Source organism: Haliotis rufescens, unplaced genomic scaffold, assembly GCF_023055435.1.
Source record: "Haliotis rufescens isolate VD_foot unplaced genomic scaffold, xgHalRufe1.0.p SCAF_12, whole genome shotgun sequence".
Taxonomy (NCBI): domain Eukaryota; kingdom Metazoa; phylum Mollusca; class Gastropoda; order Lepetellida; family Haliotidae; genus Haliotis; species Haliotis rufescens.
Window position 1 is genome coordinate 41,973,371 of NW_025963802.1, and position 20,970 is coordinate 41,994,340.

A 20,970-nucleotide genomic window follows, 5' to 3' on the forward strand; every position below is an offset into this window, starting at 1 on the left:
GTATGTGTGTCTAGTGTGTGTGTGTCTAGTGTGTATGTGTGTCTAGTGTGTGTATGTGTGTCTAGTGTGTGTGTGTGTCTAGTGTGTGTGTGTCTAGTGTGTGTGTGTGTGTCTCTGTGTGTGTGTGTGTGTTGGGGGGAAGGGGGTGTGACACACTTAGCTTTTTATGTGCATTATGTGCTTTGAACGATTTATCTAATTCATCTAGGCTTGCTCAAATAATTAAAACATTATGAAGTATTTGAATATTGTAAAGCTCACGCGCTACTCGACAACGGTCTTAAATGGTTTATGATTTTATGTTTCGCAACGCTTCGTATAATAAACGATACACAAGACGTGTATTTTTATGGTCTAAGGGCAGGTAACTCTAATCTACTGTCGTGGCGCTGGGGTTTGTTTTGATCGACCATTGTTCGTGATTGTAGTTTCGGTTTTGAGTTTTGAAATGGTGGAAAATGTCTGACGGGTCAAAACATGCTACATAGACGTCAGAGTTTGACATTTTGATTAGTCTTCTTCTTGTTCAGGTAAATTACATCGCAATGTTTCCATGACAATGCATATGTTTTGCAAGGAAAGCAAAACACCGCAAACAATCTCGAGTTTAACATGTCTAAGACTTTCGTTTTTCCAACTTACCACATTACGTACGATTGTGATTCTATCTAGATCAGCGTTTCATGCATCAAAGAGAAAATGACGCCTCGACACATACTAAATAGAACACTCCTGCCATAAATCTGCACTGTATTGAATCAAATTATCGAACAAACACTGTGTTGGAGGCTACATGTTGTTTAGAATAATATAAGATAGCCTATATCTATTTACGTATTATGTCAACTTGGGAATTAAAGCCGACATTGGAATTTAGCCATTGGTTGTACTCAGACTATTATTGATTGGCCTTTACCCGTGCTCTCAGTGATATTGGTACCACGTATGTACATTGCAGTATCAGAGGGTGTCAAACCTCCTTCCTGAATACCATTTAATTTTTCGCTGTGATTCTCATTGCTCACCTCTAAATCCTGATTATAAACCCCAAAACCATGCATTGTGAAAAGGGTGTCATTTGAAGTTAGAAAAGTTGAAGTTAATAAAATCATACAGTGAAGGATATATATATATATTTTAAATGTGCATGCCAAATAGAATTTTATTTGCATCCCACAAAGTCTGCTGGGTCCCGTATACCCTCTAAATATATACTATACTATACTACTGTATTTCCTCTATTAGGCGCCGGGCCTCTAATAGAAGCCGGGTCAATTGTTCAGTGCAAAAAATAGAAGCCGGGCCCCTAATAGAGCATTTGAAATTTTGTAAAAATGTCGTAAAATTGAGTTGTGCAATTACATCTGCAATTACAATTAAAATAGGGCTACAAATAGAAAAATAGGCTCCACGACATTGGCTATTTAGAAATGAGATTGAACAGCAACATATTCATTTTGGCTCTCCAAAACCAATGACTCATGTCACTTAATGTAATGGTGAGGTTATGTGAAATGGGATTTGAAGTTGTTTCCAAGATTATTGCACTTATAAAGTGATGTGCATACACGTGTGTATGTGTAGCTGCTTGTACTATTCAAGACTGATTTATAGTGCTAGCACACTGAGATACCATGCCGCAGTTTAACATGAATACCCCACTCAAACACAGTATACCAACTCCGAGCCGACCAGTCCTTGTTTTAGCCCCTTAATGCCGAGCGCCAGACAGGGTAACAACAAGTACCATCTTTTACCGTCTTCTGGTATGATGCGGCGGGGATCGAACCCCGGACCTTCCGCTCTCCGGGCGGACGCTCTACCACTAGACCACAGAGGCGGTCCCTGGTTGGAGGATTTCCAGCTTGATGTGAGGATGGTGGGATAGCCTTGTGGTTAAAGCGTTCGTTCGTCACTCCGAAGACCCAGGTTTGATTCCCGACATGGGTACAATGTGTGAAGCCCACTTTTGGTGTCTCCCGCCGTGATAGTGCCGGAATATTGCTAAAACTAAAAGCAGCGTAAAACCATACTCACTCCTCCTAGTTGATGTGATATACCGTATTCATCGTAATAAGCACCCCGCTCTAATAAGCGTCCACAGCGATATTTGCTAATATATTGGCTAATGAACAATCCCAATTAGCACCCCTTCCAATTGATCAATGTACACAAGACTTATTTATTGGCGTATTATACGCACTCGTGTGTTATATGCACCCTTTATTATGGACAATTAAATTCTGGAAAAATATATATGTTGTATATGAACATTTCAGGCTGTCAGCATAAACCAGGAAATTTATCTTTCAACTGTTTTTTTTACCAAAATAATATTTAAGTATGAGCCCTATATTTCTAATTTTGAGAGCGCCCTGGGCGCTAATTACGTCGAATACGGTAGCTCTTATATCCTTGCCTAATCCTTATGTGATGTTTGTGGACTTAATTTGGAATGATCTGATTTATAATGTTGCAAATATTCAATGAATCAAGTGACCTTAGAAGTTGTGCAAGAATGCTTGATGATGACATGTGTCATGATGTATGGCAGTACATGACAGGTACAACCATCATGTTCGGGTTACTGTAACTGATACAGACCACCTTCGTGGTCCAGTGGTAGAGTGTCTGCCCACTGAGTGGAAGGTCTGGTGTTCGATCCCTGGCTGCGTCATACCAAAAGACGTTAAAAGACGGTACTTGTTGTTTCCCTGCCTGGTGCTCCGCATTAAGGGGATAAAACATGGACTGGTCAGCTCGGACTCAATATTCTGTGTATGAGTGGGGTATTCACGTTAAACGGTGGCATGGTAGCTCAGTGTGCTAGCACTTTGAAATCGGCATCAGTCCAGACTAGTACAAGCAGCCACGCACACGTGCCTGCACGTCGCTTTATAAGTGCAATATTCTTGGCCATGAAGTAAAACCCCACCTCACTTCACCTTACCTGAAACTGATATTTCAGCTCGAATCCCAGTTCGCCCTGATAATGTTTTTAGGTTTGTCAGCACCATACCCGTGCTCGTGGGTTTCACCGAAGTGGTAAACGTCTGAGACCTGCATCACTTCGAACTTTCCTCCAACATTAAACTGACACTCCGTGATATGACTGGAATACTGTTAAAAGCGGCATTAAACCCAACTCACTCACTTACTCTAATGTTGCTCCAGATACATTACATGTACAACAGAACCTTAAATTTTTTTTAGCTCACCTGATTTAAAGTCAAGTGAGCTCATACCATGGCTTGTTTGGCTGTTGTGCATTGTCCTTCGTAAAGATGTTCCTCTAAGACATTTCCGAGACCACTGAACCAACTCCACATACATTCCTTGAGGCAATACAGAGACCATAAAATAGAGGGACTGACCTCTAGCCAATGCGCGAAACAATCAGCGCTACGGCTTGTACTCTATTTTAAGGTTTCTGGCAGGTATTTATGTACAAAATATTTGAATATTAATGCTGACAGCAAATTTCGTAAAGTCACGGTCTTTCTTTACATGTTAAACTGTATATACTGTATAAACTGTGTCTTGACTCTGTATCCAGGTGAGCTACAGTGCTGTAGCTCTTTATTTAAGCCTTCTCTATTTACTTTCATTCTTTGTTACCTTCTGCAGAATGGAAGGGATCCGACTGTCAGGGATTCAGTCTGGTGTGTCCGAGAAACACATCAGAGCGTTTTGTGAGCAGCATCTCCTGAATGTCCAGACGATCTACTACCCACTACTCAATAATGATGCTGTCATTATCTTCTCTGACTCAGAAAGTAAGTCATTACTTTAATCACAGATCTGTGAAGATCCGGGGTAAAATAGGTCTTCAGCAACCCATGCTTGCTGAAAATTTGACTATTCTTGTCATAAGAGGCGACTAACGGGATCGGGTGCTCAGGCTTGCTGACTTGGTTGATGGATGTCATCATATTCCAGTTTTGTGGATTGATGCTCATGATGTCAATGACTGGATTGTCTGGTTTGTTTGTTTGTTTGTTATCTAACGCCGCACTCAGCAATATTAAAGCAAATAATCGAGTCTGGACCAAACAATCCAGTGACTGATATGATGACCATTGATCCACACAATTGGGATCGATGACACACATGAACCAAGTCAGCGAGCCTGACCACCCGATCCCATTAATCGCCTCTTACGCCAAGCTTACCTTTTATGGCAAGCATGGGTTGCTGAAGGCCTATTCTCTCCCGGATCTTCACAGGTCCACACACGATTATTTACAGACCTCTGTCATATAGCTGAAATATTGCTGAGTGCGGCTTTAACCAACGAAGAAAGAAACCAACAAACTTTGATCAGTTATTGAAAAGAAATTACTCTCACAGTTTCTGTTGGGGTCATAAGAGATAAATATGCAAATAAAAGAGGTCAGATAGGTACTACTTTCTGTACTTACATCATAGCTATCAATTCAGATTTGACCAACAAGATTCTGGAAAAATTGCTGGCATAATTGTTATTATCAAAATCGTCAGCAGACGTACTACAGATATGTACCCTAGATATGTACCCTAGATACATTTCTCTATACAGAAAGGTACCCTAGGATGATTCCATTCCGCCGCAGGCCGTATTGTGCAATGGGCTGAACCGGTTCATTTAACATATACGACGCGCCATGGATGCCAAATCGCTGTAAAATTCAACATGGCAGTATGCGTTCGAAACTGCGAGTACGAACAGAACTGTCATACTGTTGTATGAGATGCATTCAAATGTGCTATATAAAAGCGAGCAAACATATTGAAGTACGTACATTACTGTAATATTCCACATGCATTGCATTCTCCAACACTTCGCATCAGGCAAACCACTACAACATGAACCGGTTTCGGTTTCGGGCTGAGGAATATAGTCTCGTCCGTCCTTTTGGGTACCGGGTACCTTGATGTATTCTGATTTTGGCTAGGGTACATTTCTGTGTATAGAAACATACCAGGGGTACATATCTGGTAACAACAACCCCTTCAGCGACAGTAGGGGTATCATTTTCTATGCGTGTGTTTGTAGACCTTTTTGGTTCCTGGTCTTTTTTCCAATTCAAAACAGTAAGGTTTGCTGAAATAAGTCCAAAAATTTACTTTGTTTCCTTTTCTTGCTGTCAGGGACATCTGACTGTATTTTATAACGTGATGACAGTGCAATAATGACCTGATGGACGCTGATCCAAAGTGACGTCTCATAGACTAGAGTAGCCTCCCTTTGATAAGGGGAAGTTACTCTAATGGGTGAACCTATGAATTGGATGAAAGACGATCACAGTGTTTCGTGCTTTAAAGAAATTACCTTGAAATATTATTTGTTTGTTGTTATCTTTTTGCCTATAGTAGTAGTTATTCCTCTATCTTAAATCAAGTTACTATTTTGACTTGTCGCTGTCCAATTGACTGATAACTGACCATGGGCAATATATATCAATGCATACGTTCTAGAAAATCTTGTAATGTTAAGGTACCATTTGTGAGAGTTGAGAATACTTTTTTCGATGAAAAAAGTTTAGACTGACATACTACGATAAAGAGGGTATCACACTTGTGTATTTTGGAATAGTTTATATCCTGTATGAGGAATAAACACATCTCCAAGGCTTGCTGTATACAATGTTTATTCCTAAGCTACAGGGTATATGGTATGATATTGTGGTCAGTGGGCTAATCTGTTTTTCAGACGCGAGACAATAAATGAAAAACATTAATTCAAATCGAATCTAGAATAAAATGGCAGGTCTATATTGCCTCAGCTCTAGGGAATTAAGCTTTGCTCTGGGCTCCATTTGGATTTTATTTTTTATTTTGCCCATACAAATTTTAAGTTTTAAATTTTCTGTGACTAATTGTTAGACTATATGTGGACATACGCTCATGGTATAACATTCTGGTCACATGGCAATCTCATTAAAATCAGATCTTAGTTCTCGCTTCCGCTAAACAAAGATCTGAGGACATCCCATTATGGGTCACGTCAGAACGACCTTTCGCGAATTTTGACCGACCAATGAAATGACTGTCAAGAAATCGTCATTGGCCAATCAGAAGGCAGCTTTCTCGAGCTTTACGACACTAGTTTCAAACTGGTGACTACGCTTCGAAACATATTTTGACGTATTCTCGATTAAAAATGTTAAAACTTATAAGAAGAACATCCTGGAATGGCTTATAGAAGGCATAGATTGTATGGATATAATCATAAAACCTGTAACTGTCGTTCGGAATACCCCGTGTTAAATATATCATGGTTGCATGATTAGAAAACACATTCCGACTGTCACTTTCATGATCTGGTAATCGACGCTCTGATTGGTTGGATGAAAGGTCATTCTGATGTGACGGGATGTCCTCAGATATTTGTTTAGCGATAGCAAGAACTAAGATCTGATTTTAATGAGATTGTGCCAATACAAATTTTAAAAAAGAAAACATTTTTGTGACTAATTTTTAGACTACATGTGGACATACGCTCATGAGCTGTTTTATTAAGATATTAATTTAAGAGAGGGGCACGGGTGGCCCAGTTGTCTAAGGCGCCGCGATTCGCTGTGCAGAGTTGTGTCCCTTGGGCAGCCAGAAACCTATGATTGTGGGTTCGAATCCCGGTTCGCCCCGATTATGTTTCTAGGTTTTGTCAGCACCATACCCGTGCTCGTGGGTTTCACCGAAGTGGTAAACGACCTGCATCACTTTGGGCTTTCCTCCCACATTAAGCTGACACGCCGTGATATAACTAGAATAATGTTAAAAGCGTCGTTAAACCCAACTCACTCACTCACTCACTAAGATATTAAGTTATTAACACGGCTGATGGATTTAATCAGAATACAAGAAGTGTATTTCCATCTGTTCGTGTTGCTTACACTGAAATGGGGCCGTCAGTGCATTGTGTTTCTCAAGGATACAAATCCTGAAGTGCTGACAGTTTGTTTTCACCTCTACAGGCACATCAATGGCGCTCTTTGAAAAGCTGAAAGGACTATCAAAGTTTACAATCAATCCTCTCCCTCACAGGGTAAGTCTTGAGTGATAGAAGAGAGAATATGGGTTAAAAGAGGGACTCCGGTCTACTGTTCGATGCAGAGTCCCAGTCTAGATCTAAATCTTCAGTTGTTGTGACTCAGACTCTATGAAGATTCCAAGAAGACGTGTGTACAGCTGATTGCTGTTTCCGACTAAGTTTACGAGAAAATACACAAAGTAGTCTAAATCCCTGCATGTAAAACAATGCCTAGCAGAACAAAAAATACAATTTGAACGGTAAATCAACATGTCTGGTGATTTTTTATCCCAAATTTTAAATTTGTACTGACCAAGTTTCTTATCACACGTTTTTTTACCGGTATTCGCTGAAGGGGTGCGGTGTTATTTTTTGTGTGCATAATATTCAAAAAAAAATTCTCCAAAATACTGAATCCGCTAGAGGGTCGTGCGCACTATACTCGTGAAAATATGGTATATTTTGAAAAACGGGGATCCAAAGCCATCCACTAGCACACGATTGAATTTTGTTGTAAAATGTTTTTATCCATCTTCTTATTGGCTTTTCAAAACCAAAAGAGTGTTTCGTCTGTGAATTCCCAATCAACTGTATTGAATGCCTTTTCAAAATCTACAAGTAATAATAGACCTGGTATCTGATAGGTATCGGTGTAGTCCAATATATAGATCATAGATTTGTCTTGTTATTTCACCAATGTATCTTCCAGCCATGAGTCATTTTTGTTCCTCGTTGACCTGGAGGTTTAACACAGATTTTACCCTTTGTGATATTGCTATTGATACGATTTTATTGGTCGCCAGTTTTTCAAATGCTGTTTTGGTTTATTTCCTTTTGGGATAACGTTATTAGTTCTTTTCTTTGTGATATTAATAATTGTCCATTATTGTAAGTATCATTTAAGGATTTTATTAGATATTTCCCAAGGTAATTACAGGAAAGTTTGATTAATTCCGCTGTATATCCATCTGGCCCTTCATGTACCTCACTGTAGGTCAACTCACCTTCCAACCTCCGGGCTATTTCATGAGATAGTTCAGGAATATCATATTCTTTTAGTACCAACATAAGGTCTATTTTTGAAATATCATGCTTTGAGTACAGTTTTGAATAATAAACTTTTACTGCTGTAGTATTTCATCTTTTCATTGAATATCATGATCTCTGCCAGAATTTCCTCTTTCATCATTTGCTCCAGGGATTCATCTAGTTGTTTAGACAGGAGAGTTAACGTTTCTTGAGTTTTTCTTTCTGTAGGATGAATATTGTATTGTCTTACCTCTCATCGTAAGAAGCAATGTTTCCCAGTAAAGTTGATTGTCTATATTAGATTTGGTTTCTATGTTATTATCTTCATTTTTATACTGCTGCTTTGTTTCTTCAATGGTAGTAACGAGTGTTACATAAGTTGCCTCTTTTAAACGAGAATTATCGAACTTCCAATAACCCTTGCCCCTTTTTAGATCTGTAAGTTCAAAAGGTCAATGATATTGGTGAGTGGTCCGATCTGAAACTAGGCTCTATTTCCATTTTCATAATTTAAGGCAACATAGTATAGGAAATTTAGAATTTGTCCATACGTTGTGTTTCAAAGGGGTTGGTTGTCTCCATGTATATCTTTTGCTGAAGGGGATATGTTCACGCCATACATCTGGCTTGCCTCTTCTTGGGCCGGGGTGGCAGGTCCGTCTGGATACTTGCCCCCTACCCTGGAGAAGTTGTCTTGCATCATGTACCGCTTCTTGATCGGGCAAATAGACAAAGGTGGTAATTATGCTACGAATGGATTTTGTACGTTTTTTCCCCTGATATTCTGAGATTGGTAGCCTGTGGACTATCTTGAGGAACATATCAACTAGACTACTCTCGCATTGTCAAACTTGTGAGTGTCAATGAGGAAGTTCCCGAGAAACCGCTCCGTATTTCTCTGAGGATATTCGGATTTTCATTACAGGAGATTTGTTTTCCTATCATACATATCTTTAAGGAGGAATTGTTCATCACGTAATTTCGTGATATCCTCCTCATGTTGAGACACGTTATGATCAATTGTGGTGACCTGCTGTTTTATCTCCGATATTTCTGATTTCACTGGTTCTATTGAGTCTTGTATCTCAGCTTTTACCGAACTAATAAGTTCGGACAGACGTTTCTCTGACGCTTGAATAATATCCTCAGTGCTTGTGGCTGCCGCGCGGGTTTTTGTGAGTTAGACATGGCTGATTTGAGAGTGACACTAAGTTTGTAAATATTGGAAATATTGTCAAATGTATTTCAGAATATATCAACTGACCCATCTTCTGTATGATTTAGGTGTTTTTAATTGTTAAGGATTTGTAAGGATTTTGTTGATTTATCCGTGGGTTGGCGAGAGCCTTCAAACACACGTCATTGTCCTGCCATGAGCAACCAGAAGTTTATGAAGGAATGTGTTGGTGAAACATATATATTACAAATAAAAATTATAATAAATAAAATACCAATATTTGTAACCAATAAAATCAAACATAAACAGTACAAAATGCAGGAAATGGTCTTTAAGAGCATCTAATTTTACAAAATTTCTGGGCGGGCATTCCACCAACCCCCCCTAGCAAGCCCTCATAAAATTGCGGTTGCTTACACTTATAATTGGCCTAGTTGTGCCTCTGGTATGACCAATCGTCTGAACTACCTCAATCAGCTGAACAGGGTTGTGGCCGTCAGGAACACCAGAAACCTATGGTGGCTGGTTCAAAGCATACACATGCTCTGGGGTTTTACTAAAGTGGTAAACATCTAGAACCTGCTTCACCTTGCCTGGCCCCTCATGGAGCGGACACATCGTGATGTAACTGAAATATTATTCCAAGTGGTGTTAAACCAAATTCACTCACTCACTCACTGTTGAGGGGGATCATGGGGCTCTATACTGTGGAGTATTAACTCACTTGTTATCCTTCATATTGATATTGACCGTAAAGATCCGGGGTAGAATAGGTCTTCAGCAACCCATGCTTGCCATAATGGACGACTATGATTGTCGTAAGGGGCGACTAACGGGATCGGAGATCAGGCTCGCTGACTTGGTTGATGCATGTCATCGTATTCCAACTGCGTGGATCAATGCACATGATGTCAATCACGGGATTGCCTGGTCCAGACTCGATTATTTATAGACCGCTGTCATAAAGCTGGAATATTGCTTAGTGCTGCGTTAAACAACAATCAATCATATTGGTATTGACAGTTTGAGTATTCATTTTTTTCTTCCCATTGGGTCCGGATACATGATGCTACTAATTTTTTAACAGAAATTAATTTAAGTGATAAATTTTTATAAAATAATGTATCATAGAACACTTGTCAGTTTTAATTGTTTGGATGGTGAAATTCCTGCTGTAGTACCATGGATGTAGCAGAGGTAGTTTGAAATACAAATCTGTGATATTCTAGTTGTTTTACTGTACAATGTAACTCCTAATATATAAATTGTTCTCATCGTCACAATATGGCTGAAATATTGACGATGTGACATTAAATATTACCTCACTCACTCACTGAAAAAAATATCTAGTCTCCATACAAATTTCCAGCCCTCCCCCTCAGAATTATCAAATGGTTGGTCCCTTAGGACTTGGTACTTCTGAAGCATATGTGAATCATCACATTATTAATCACATGTCTAACCTGCTTTCAGATATTCTCCTCAGTAACAGTGGAGCTTGAAGAACAAGTTGCAGCTCTGTTGCAGACTTCAGAATGTAGAAAGCGTTTTGAAGTGAACACTCGTGGAAGACTACAAACACTCACTGATGCGCACGGGAGTGTGACACTGAAGGGGAACCAGTTTGATATCGAACTTGCACAGAAAGTTCTTCATGAGTCTCTTGAAAGCCAGCACAAAATACACCAAGACTTTCAAAATGGTCATGACCAATCAGCAGCTGATCATGATGCCCTGCATCAGTTCAGGAGTAGAAGAACATCCCCTGGCATGCAGCAGAGCCCTACACAGGCAAAGAGAACCACAGCGGACAGAATAGGTTCCAGTTCCTCTGGGACATACAGAAAATCTCCAAGAGAAGATGACACTGCGCATTTGTCAAATGGATTAGATTTCGGACCTGAGGCTGGTGATTTGCGTAGCAGTACAAATTCCAGGCATCAGGATGCATCAGACACTTTCAACCACTTTGCCAGTCTTCCGTCTCAGACACCAGGGAGAGATCAGGCAGAGTCATCCTTAGCTGCTGACAGAGACGAGCGTTCCAGGCCTGGAGGTGATTCTGGAATCCCAAAGTCTTTACAACTTGAGGAACAGCAGCACATGCGGGACAGAAATCGAGAGGAGCAATCTATCGGCAGTACATTTGCAAGTAATGCATCTATGCTAAGAGATCTTGATAGCGCTCCAAAGGAAGATCTGGCCCACATCAAGAAATGGGTTGATGAAACAAGAATGGGGTCTGTGGGCAGGGACAAGGAAGGTTCTGATAGCACTGATGAGTTGTTGAGAGAGGGCAGAAGCGGACACCAAACGTCTCCTCCATCTGGTGCTTCTAATGGTCTGAGTTCAGATGTTAAAGAAGTGGATCTTCTGAGGCATGATTCAACAAGATTGGCACAAAAAGTCCCTCAAGACCTGTCGTCTTACAGATTTAAACTTCCAAGTGGTATTAAGGTTCAAGTTTCCTATGGTAATATTGTGAAATGTAAGCTTGAAGGAATAGTCAGTGCAGCTAATGGAGAACTCCGGAACTTCGCTGGTGTAGCTGGGGCTATAGAGCGAGCTTGTGGGAATGAATTAAGACGTGAGTGTGAGAGGTACGTGCGCCATCATGGGCCCCTCCAGGTCAGTGAAGTGATGGATACAAGCCCGGGTGACTTGATTGGTCCACGCTACATTCTACATACAGTGGGGCCAGTCCATGTTCCAACATTTGAAGAAAAATGTGCATATCAGCTGACACGAACATTTCTTTGTTGTCTGAACCATGCTCATAAGAAGCTGTTCCTCCAATCCATTGCATTTCCCTTCATAAGTACAGGTAAGAAAGAGGTGTTATCTTTCTCTTGTCTTCCTTACTCCTTTAGACCGCCTCCGTGGTCTTGTGGTAGAGCGTCCGCCCGGAGAGCGGAAGGTCCGGGGTTCGATCCCCGGCCGCGTCATACCAAAGACGTTAAAAGATGGTACTTATTGTTACCCTGTCTGGCGCTGGGCATTAAGGGGCTAAAACAAGGACTGGTCGGCTTTGAGTCAGTATACTGTGTCTGAGTGGGGTATTCATGTTAAACTGTGGCATGGTATCTCAGCGGGCTAGCACTATAAATCGGCATCATTCCAGACTAGTACAAGCAGCCACACACACACACACACATGTGCGTGCAGGGCGCTATATAAGTGCAATAATCTTGGACGCAACCCAATTTCACCTCACCTCCTTACTCCTTTTGAATGTCACAATGTCCTGTTTTCTCCTGTCAAATACTGTGCTGATATCAAATAGCAGTCTGTAATGTCTTGCATTCTATCAAATTTGGTATGGATCTGTGTTCTGTCAAAGAGCAGACTATATGATCTTGCTTTCTTGTGTCAGCTGCCTGGATTGTCCTGCCTCTTCCTGTCAAAGAGCTGACTGAATTGCCTTGTACCCCCCTGTTTTACTGTTTAATATCATCATGGGCTGTCAAATATTGTGCTGGTTTTGCTTGTACAAGGGCTGACTTTATTGCCTTCCTTTCTCCTGTTTGATATCATCATATCCTGCTTTCCCCTGTCAAATATTGCATTATCCTGCTTTTTCCTGTCAGAGAGGCAACTCATTCGTCCTGCATTCTCTTGCCAAAGTTCAGCTTGTATTGTTATTCATGTTAACTCAATCATTCATTGTTCTCCATATACCACATGGTTTTCTGGTTTCTCTTCTTCATGATGTCTTTCCTCTGTTGACAGGTGTGTTTGGTGTCCCTATTGACATCTGCATTCAGTCTTTCCTGGATGCTGTCGTGTTGTTTTCCTCTGCACACCAGACATACTCCATCCTGAGGGAGATCCATCTGCTGAACACCGACATGGAGATGGTGCAGACGGCCATTGTCATGCTTCAGCAACACCTGGAGAGGGATTTGAGTGACCTAGAGGCTGCCGCCACATACAGGCTGCAGAACAAGGGCAAGCAGTCTGTTCTCCATGAGAGGTATTGAATTATTGCTCACAGAATGGTTATTATCTCCCGCCACGAAGTTGGGTGGGGGATATTGGAACAGAGTTTGTTTTAGCTTTCCGTCTGTCCAGTTCTCAATGGGGAAAAGACCCGTAAAGATCCGGGCTAGAATAGATCTTCAGCAACCCACGCTTGCTGTAAAAGGCGACTATGCTTGTCGTAAGAGGCGACTAACGGGATCGGGTGGTCAGGATCGCTGACTTGGTTGATGCATGTCATCGTATCCCAATTGCGTTGATCGATGCTAATGATATTAATCACTGGATTGTCTGGTCCAGATTTGATTATTTATACAGACCGCCGTCATATAGCTGGAATATTGTTGAGTGAGGCTTTAAACAACAAAGAAATCAACCAACCAATCAAGGGGACAAATTTTCTCAAAAACTATTTATCAGAGAAATGAAATTTTAGACACTGATGTTACTGGTCATGATCTCCAATGAGTTCGAAAATTGGGTTTGTAAATTCAAATTTTACAGAGTTATGGCCCATCAGAGGTATGGCCCAAAATTTTAATGTGCCTCATAGCGGGGCATAGTGATAATGTTGTTTTCTTGTTGATGAAGGATAAAAAAATTATTTCCCTAAAGATCCAACTAGAGAAATGTATGGTGTGTAATCGTTATCAGACCACCGGTATTTTATATCATTCTGTCTGGATTCTGTATCAGATAGTTAATGCATGGAAGACAAAGCAACTGTGGTTTAAGTTTGATTATTTACCAAATAATAAAAAGTCTCTTTTAAATTTGTCTTATTAATCCATCAATGACATCTTTTGTTGATAGGGCATCAAGAACAGACAGTAGGGATGTAGTCGGTAGCAGTGTGAAACGATCATCTTCACTTACCAGAAACTCACGACAGAGGAGCTCAGTGGAGGAGGAGGACCTTTTGAGCACGTCCAGCTACGGAGGAACAAAGAGTCTGAGAGGGGAGGACATGGGTACAAGATCTAGAGCAGAACAGCCAGGCATTCAACACAGGCAAAGGTCAGGATCACTTGATGTGACTCAAAGGAATAAATCCATAACAGGAACAAGACCCAAGACCACATCATCTGCAGGAGGTACGGCCTCAGGGAAGAAGCCTGGTGCAGGAACTTCCAAATCTGACTATGGTGGAAGGACTTTGCCCAACTTTAAACAAGGCATGGGGGCAACACTGGATGTAAGACTGAAATCACGAACTGGGACCACTTCTGGTGGAAGCAGCAGTCCAAGAAACAAACCCATGAAAGCTGGTACCACAGGGATGGGAAAGGATGTGGAAGTCAGAGGGAAGAGTATTGTTGATCGTGAAATCTTCAGACAAGGACATTATGGTGATGATGATAATAAGTTCCAGAGCTTGCCAACAAATTTTGGCCGAACAGGAACTCTTGGAGCTGCCAAGGCAACAGATCCGGATGACACATGCTGCATCTGTATGGACACAATCACTGTCCCCAAGAAACTGGAATGTAGCCACACCTTCTGTACAGACTGTATCAGACAGGCATTCAAGGTGAAGCCAGCCTGTCCTGAATGTGGGAAGCTGTATGGTATTGTGAAGGGGAACCAGCCCAAAGGTGGGAAGATGGCTCATAAAATACACCACGATACCCTTCCAGGATATGAAGATGCTAGAGGAGTGATTGCCATCACTTATGACTTTCCAGGAGGGGTACAACAGGTAGGTCTGGTGTTCAGAAAACTCAGGCATTTTTATACTGAAATACACCCTGTAAAGGGCAGCTGTTTAATGTGTTTGCTAGAATCTATGTTCCGCTGTCGTTGCCTTCGCCACTGCAATTGGTTATCTCAGCCACTAAGTTATGAGTGGGTGAGGTTTTATGCTGCTTTTAGCAATATTCCAGCAATATCACGGCAGGGGACACCAGAAATGGGCTTCACACTTTGTACCCATGTCGGGAATCAAACCTGGGTCTTCGGCATGACGAGCGAACGTTTTAACCGCTGGGCTACCCGTCCGTCCCCACTAAGCTATGACACATGTGAGAGACTTCATGCCTGTGTACCCCTTGGATAATGTTTTGACATATGATAGGGTGAAAAGGTCAAGGTCACACAGTATTTATGATTGAAATTTGACACAACTTAGTATACACAATGTCATAATGGAATTTGACAAAACTTTAGATTAATTATCAGGGCTCGAAGTTGCGAGTGATTTGGTCGCATTTGCGAGTGAAGTTTGAGAAATGCAACGGAATATTTTAAAACACTTATCCCTTGGTGATTACGGAAAAATCATGAATTTGACTCTTTCAACACCATAGGCCGGTACACCGACCAAGAAGCCTCGAATCCCCAGACCTGCAAGCCGTAATCACCTCAAAATAGTATATTATTTTATGAACCAACCTGTCATATCATTCATTTTTTAAATCTCTCACATTTCACAGTGTATGAAATACGTACTCCATTTCATTTTATCATTTTTTATCGCTAAATTAAAAAAAAATATTCACCATTTCCTGCAGTGTTATTGAAAATAACCGGTCCACATCAGGCACGTCAAAGAGCAAATCTTTATATATCAGTATGATATATACTATACAAAGTAATATAAAAAATCATTATTATTTCCATCTTTTCGTGCGATTGCGTGTAATGTAAGTCAAATGACATCTCGGATATCGTTGCCTCAATTTCTCGGCTCTGATGTTTAATGCCAAAATATATGCATGAAAAATCTTTGTCACAGTTCGTAACCTAGCACAATAAAGCCATGAAGTTCCAATTTTATAATATAGATCACGATTTCCTGCTTAAAACATTCAGAATAACACGATTTAACAAAAAACTTTCGTCAAAATCTGAAATTCATCATACACAAGGACAGTACCATTGCTGTAATTTGATTGGCTGCCCTAGGTCACATGCTCAAATTCGCCCAATCACGAACTTTGTATAAGATTTCGGCAAGAAAGCGTCATTAGAAACCAATTTCTCCGTATGTTACAGCAACAAAAAGACTTCGGGAGAGGTTACTGTCATCTACATAAAAAAAATAGCTTTCTAATGGTGTGTAACATGGCAGTTTTATTCATACGAAGCTTCGCAAACGTAGGTATTTCTTCATGTTACTTAGCAGACAGCCGCTGTTATCGGAAAATGGGTGAAGACAGATATTATTTTTAATTCTTTTTAAAATAATTTTCTGATTACGCAAACAATGAAAATCAAAAAGAAATAGGTAAGTGGATCTTATGAAATCTTATATTTGCTGCAAATCGTCAATTTTTCCATTTCTTGGTCCATAATCTGGACGTTCTGAATGTGTGAGCTTTCATCTTCAACAAACTTAACTAAGTTGTAAATGCAGTATTTAAATAATGTAATAAACATAGCTTTCATATGTATGAACAGTAGGATAAGACCTTTTAAACGGTGTATTACATGTAGTAGCAAAGATGTTTTACAAGCAGACATTTTCCTTGATAAATGTTTTCTTCATCTATCACACAAGAGTCTCTGGGAACTTTTAATTTACATGAATTAGTGACAAGTTAAATAAAGTCAATTTCACTGACATTTTGATTTTTTCAATCTTTCAAGAAATCAGGCATACACCATTGTGTTTAAAATTGAGATTGAAGTAAAGTATCTTTTTAAAGTGACTATCCATGATGTCATCATATCATGTTTGACAGTTCTCAAAACAAACATCTATTTGAGAGCCAGCTAATATATTAATGCTCAAACATTTAACATTGTTACAATTGCAACATTATGTTCTAATTTGATGTCTTTTACTGTAATCAATTATAATAAGTAACAAACAATAACAAACAATAACAAACAATAAAATAATTTCAAATAAACATAATCTTTTATTTATCATTGTTGTAATAGGTAGAGTTGCATGGTGACTAGCGTTTCATTTTGGCTACTGATTAAAAATATTTTCTAAGCTATCAGCAGGTAAGTCAGAAAGTTTTTAGCCCATGTTATTATGCACAAAATATTTATAAGCAATGTTTACAACATTTTTCGATGAGTGGCTGTCTTTGTGACTTTCTTGACTACACATCCAGGTGAGCTAAAGTGCCTTGACGATATTTTATGTCACTGCAGGCCGATCACCCAGAGCCAGGCAGGAGGTACTCCGGCATTCATAGAACAGCCTACCTACCGTACAATGATGAAGGATGGGAGGTACTGAAGCTGCTGTACAAGGCGTTCGATGCTGGTGTCACCTTCACCATCGGGGACTCTCGAACTACAGGCCACAGTGGCGTCATCACCTGGAACGACATACATCATAAGACGAGTATGACAGGGGGGTCTTCAGGGTAAGTCCTAACCAAATGATTCCTATAAAGACTTTATTGCGAAGGGTTTGTCACGATTAGTGAGTGAGTGAGTGAGGTTTTACGCTGCTTTTAGCAATATTCCAGCATTTTCACGGCAGGGGACACCAGAAATGGACTTCATACATTGTACCCATGTTGGGAATCAAACCCGGGTCTTTGGCGTGATGAGCGAACGCTTTAACCACCAGGCTACCTGACCGTCCCTTGTCATGATTAACTTGATAAAGATCAAAATAGATCAAAAGATAAAAAAAAAGCTGTGATACCATGAGAATGTTGAGGTAATCACACTGGAAAACTATTTTCTGGGGGTACTTTGGTGATTTGCAAAATGTGGTATAACTGATCATGTGTTTGAGGCATGCTGGGGTAGCCTAGTGGTCAAAGCATTTGCTTGTCAGACTGAAGACCGGGTTTGATTCCCCACATGGGTACAATGTGTGGAGCCCATTTCTGGTGTCCCCCGCCGTGATATTGCTGGAATATTGCTATAAGCAGGGTAAAGCCAAACCCCCTCCCAAAAAAAGGACACCCACCAGCACTTTTTTTCCAAAAGCCATTGCCTGAAAAGCAATTTGTTATACATTTCCTGGAAATGATCCAACCAGGCAGAACATACAATGATAGTTCCAGCAACATTCTGTCCACTGTGGCACGATGACATGTATATATATGAGGGTTGGAGGTCATAATTAAGAATAATGGAAAGTCCATCAATAATGCGCCAGTTTCCATTCACCTAGTGAGCCCTGATGTTACTACATTTTTATTACCGGGTATGCTTAAGCTTGAATGCCCGCTTACCCGGGCATACTTAAGCTTGAATGCCCGCTTACCCGGGCATACTAAAACTTGAATGCCCGCTTACCCGGGCATACTTAAGCTTGAATGCCCGCTTACCCGGGCATACTAAAACTTGAATGCCCGCTTACCCGGGCATACTTAAGCTTGAATGCCCGCTTACCCGGGCATACTTAAGCTTGAATGCCCGCTTACCCGGGCATACTTAAGCTGGAATGCCCGTTTACCCGAGCATACTGAAGCTGGAATGCCCGCTTACCCGGGCATTCTGAGGGAATAACTCCTTCACAGGAAAGTCGAACCTGTATTTATAACCGAGTGACATAGTTAGAGGTTTGTAAGTTGGTGTTGCAGCTCTAAGGTGCATCTGTTCCAGGTACGGCTACCCTGACCCGGACTACCTGAAGAGAGTGAAGGAGGAGCTAGCCCTGAAGGGGATCACAGCCTCCCCCTGAGAGGTCAACACTGACCACGGGTCATCGTGGCCGAAACAAGACAGAACTGCTTCCAGGTCTTGCTTCTGTGACCTCGGGATGACCCTTAAACTGTACATTTCACAACCGATATTCTGAGTGTCTCAGGTCAGATACAAGCTGAGATCAAGAGGTGCCTAATGCTAGATTAGAAAATTAAAGAGCACCAAACCATTTGAAAATGGATTTCAAATAATGTACAATTGCATTAACATGGTGTGTTTTTTAGGGCTGGCAAAAAAAGATCAATAATCAGAATTATCGTTGAAGGGAAATAATATTAACGATTATCGATATGAAAATTGATAAAATCCACAAAAACTATTTGGATGAAAACAAAATTAGATTTACCAAAACAGACTTGTTGTTGTCAATAATATCAATTGCTGAAGATGGAAAGTAACTCTCTTTGTTACATCTCAAATGTCCACAAACTAATCCCTGCATAAATGTGTTACCACTCACCAGTGGAGAGATGTATGTTGATTTCTTTGGGACTCTTTTTTGCGTATTTGCTTAAAGTTACTTATATTTATCAATAATTGATCGATATTTAGTCACCAATTATCGATCTCTATGATCTGTATCGATAGCAAGCCCCGAATGCTTTTACATACAATCAGATTTAGTTGAACTAACACCAGTTCAAGTGTGTATCTTCATAGTTTTCATGTTATTGTCATGAATGACAAAACAAGGCAACTTGGTAGGAATTTACGCTGAGAGAAGACAATTGTTCGCCCCTGCCTCTAGGACTTGGATTTGGAGTAGCCGTGTTTTGCTCATTGTGTTTCTTAATATCGTGACTTTTGTTGGACTGTTGTAATGTGACTAAGACCAGTAGACATGTGGAACAGAGCTCATGTACTGTCAAGGATACATTTTGGTTATGATATTTTATGTGTGGTGTCTTGTTACAGTCCTGGGTCCCATTCCACAAAGCCATCTTAGCGCTACGACTGTTGTAAGTCTATGTTTAGTATGGGAATTACGATCGACTTAGCGCTAAGATCTCTTTGTGGAACGGAGCCCAGGTCCAAACATGACTTCTACATGTTGTATTTATGATAGATCAGGTTAAACTGCTCCATAGGTAATCAGGTAAAAGTATCATTTTTCTGGTCACTATTTGCTCTAGGGTCCACATGATGAAGAAATCTTTAACGCTAAAGTTATTGTAGACCTATGCTAAAGTATCAGGGTTACGTTGGTCTTAGTGCTAAGACTATTATAAGTCTATGTTAAAGTATGAGAGTTACGTTGGTCCTAGCGCTAAGACTATTATAAGCCTATGTTAAAGTATGAGAGTTACGTTGGTCTTAGTGCTAAGACTATTATAAGCCTATGTTAAAGTATGAGCGTTACGTTGGTCTTAGCGCTAAGACTATTATAAGTCTATGTTAAAGTATGAGAGTTACGTTGGTCTTAACACTAAAATTATTGTAAGTCTTTGTTAAAGTATGTAAGTTATGTTAGTCCTAGCGCTAAGACTATGGTAAGTCTATGTTAAAGTATGAGAGTTACGTTGGTCTTAGCGCTAAGACTATTGTAAGTCTATGTTAAAGTATGTGAGTTACGATGACAATGGTCTTCATGCAATGGTCGCTCTGTGCAAGTGGGCTGTGCTGGAGGGATGTCTGATGATGAGAGGACTGTGTGAGGCAGTTCAGCAGAGTGGGGACATGGCACCATTTGTGCTTGTGAAGACAGTCATAGTTACTGACATATTGATACATAAATAAATAGTTCTTATTGATGAAGAATCAATAGATCTTGACATTTTGTTAAAGAATTGATAGATCTTGACATCTTTATAAAGAATTGATAGATCTTGACCTATTAATAAAGAATTGATAGATCTTGACGTATTGATAAGTAGTGATAGATTTTGACAGATTGATGAAGAATTGATAGATCTTGACATCTTTATAAAGAATTGATAGATCTTGACCTATTAATAAAGAATTGATAAATCTTGACGTATTGATAGGTAGTGATAGATCTTGACATATTGCTAAAAGATTGATAGATCTTGACAAGATTGATGAAGAATTAATAGATCTTGACATTTTTTTTATAAAGAATTGATAGATCTGGACATATTGATGAAGAATTAGTAGATCTTGACATTTTTATAAAGAATTGATAGATCTG

General features: G+C 40.1%; 1 protein-coding gene across 1 annotated transcript; it reads left to right on the forward strand.

Annotated features, from left to right (window-relative positions):
• The first annotated feature begins 398 nt into the window (after nucleotides 1-398).
• On the forward strand, nucleotides 399-19,711 carry LOC124113910. Its single transcript, XM_048393692.1, has 8 exons — nucleotides 399-530; nucleotides 3,628-3,776; nucleotides 6,957-7,027; nucleotides 10,692-12,042; nucleotides 12,948-13,191; nucleotides 14,010-14,895; nucleotides 17,304-17,521; nucleotides 18,720-19,711. Exons 2-8 carry the CDS (start codon nucleotides 3,629-3,631, stop codon nucleotides 18,796-18,798), a joined length of 2,997 nt encoding a protein of 998 aa, XP_048249649.1. The 5' UTR covers nucleotides 399-530; nucleotide 3,628; the 3' UTR covers nucleotides 18,799-19,711.
• The last annotated feature ends 1,259 nt before the right edge of the window (nucleotides 19,712-20,970 follow it).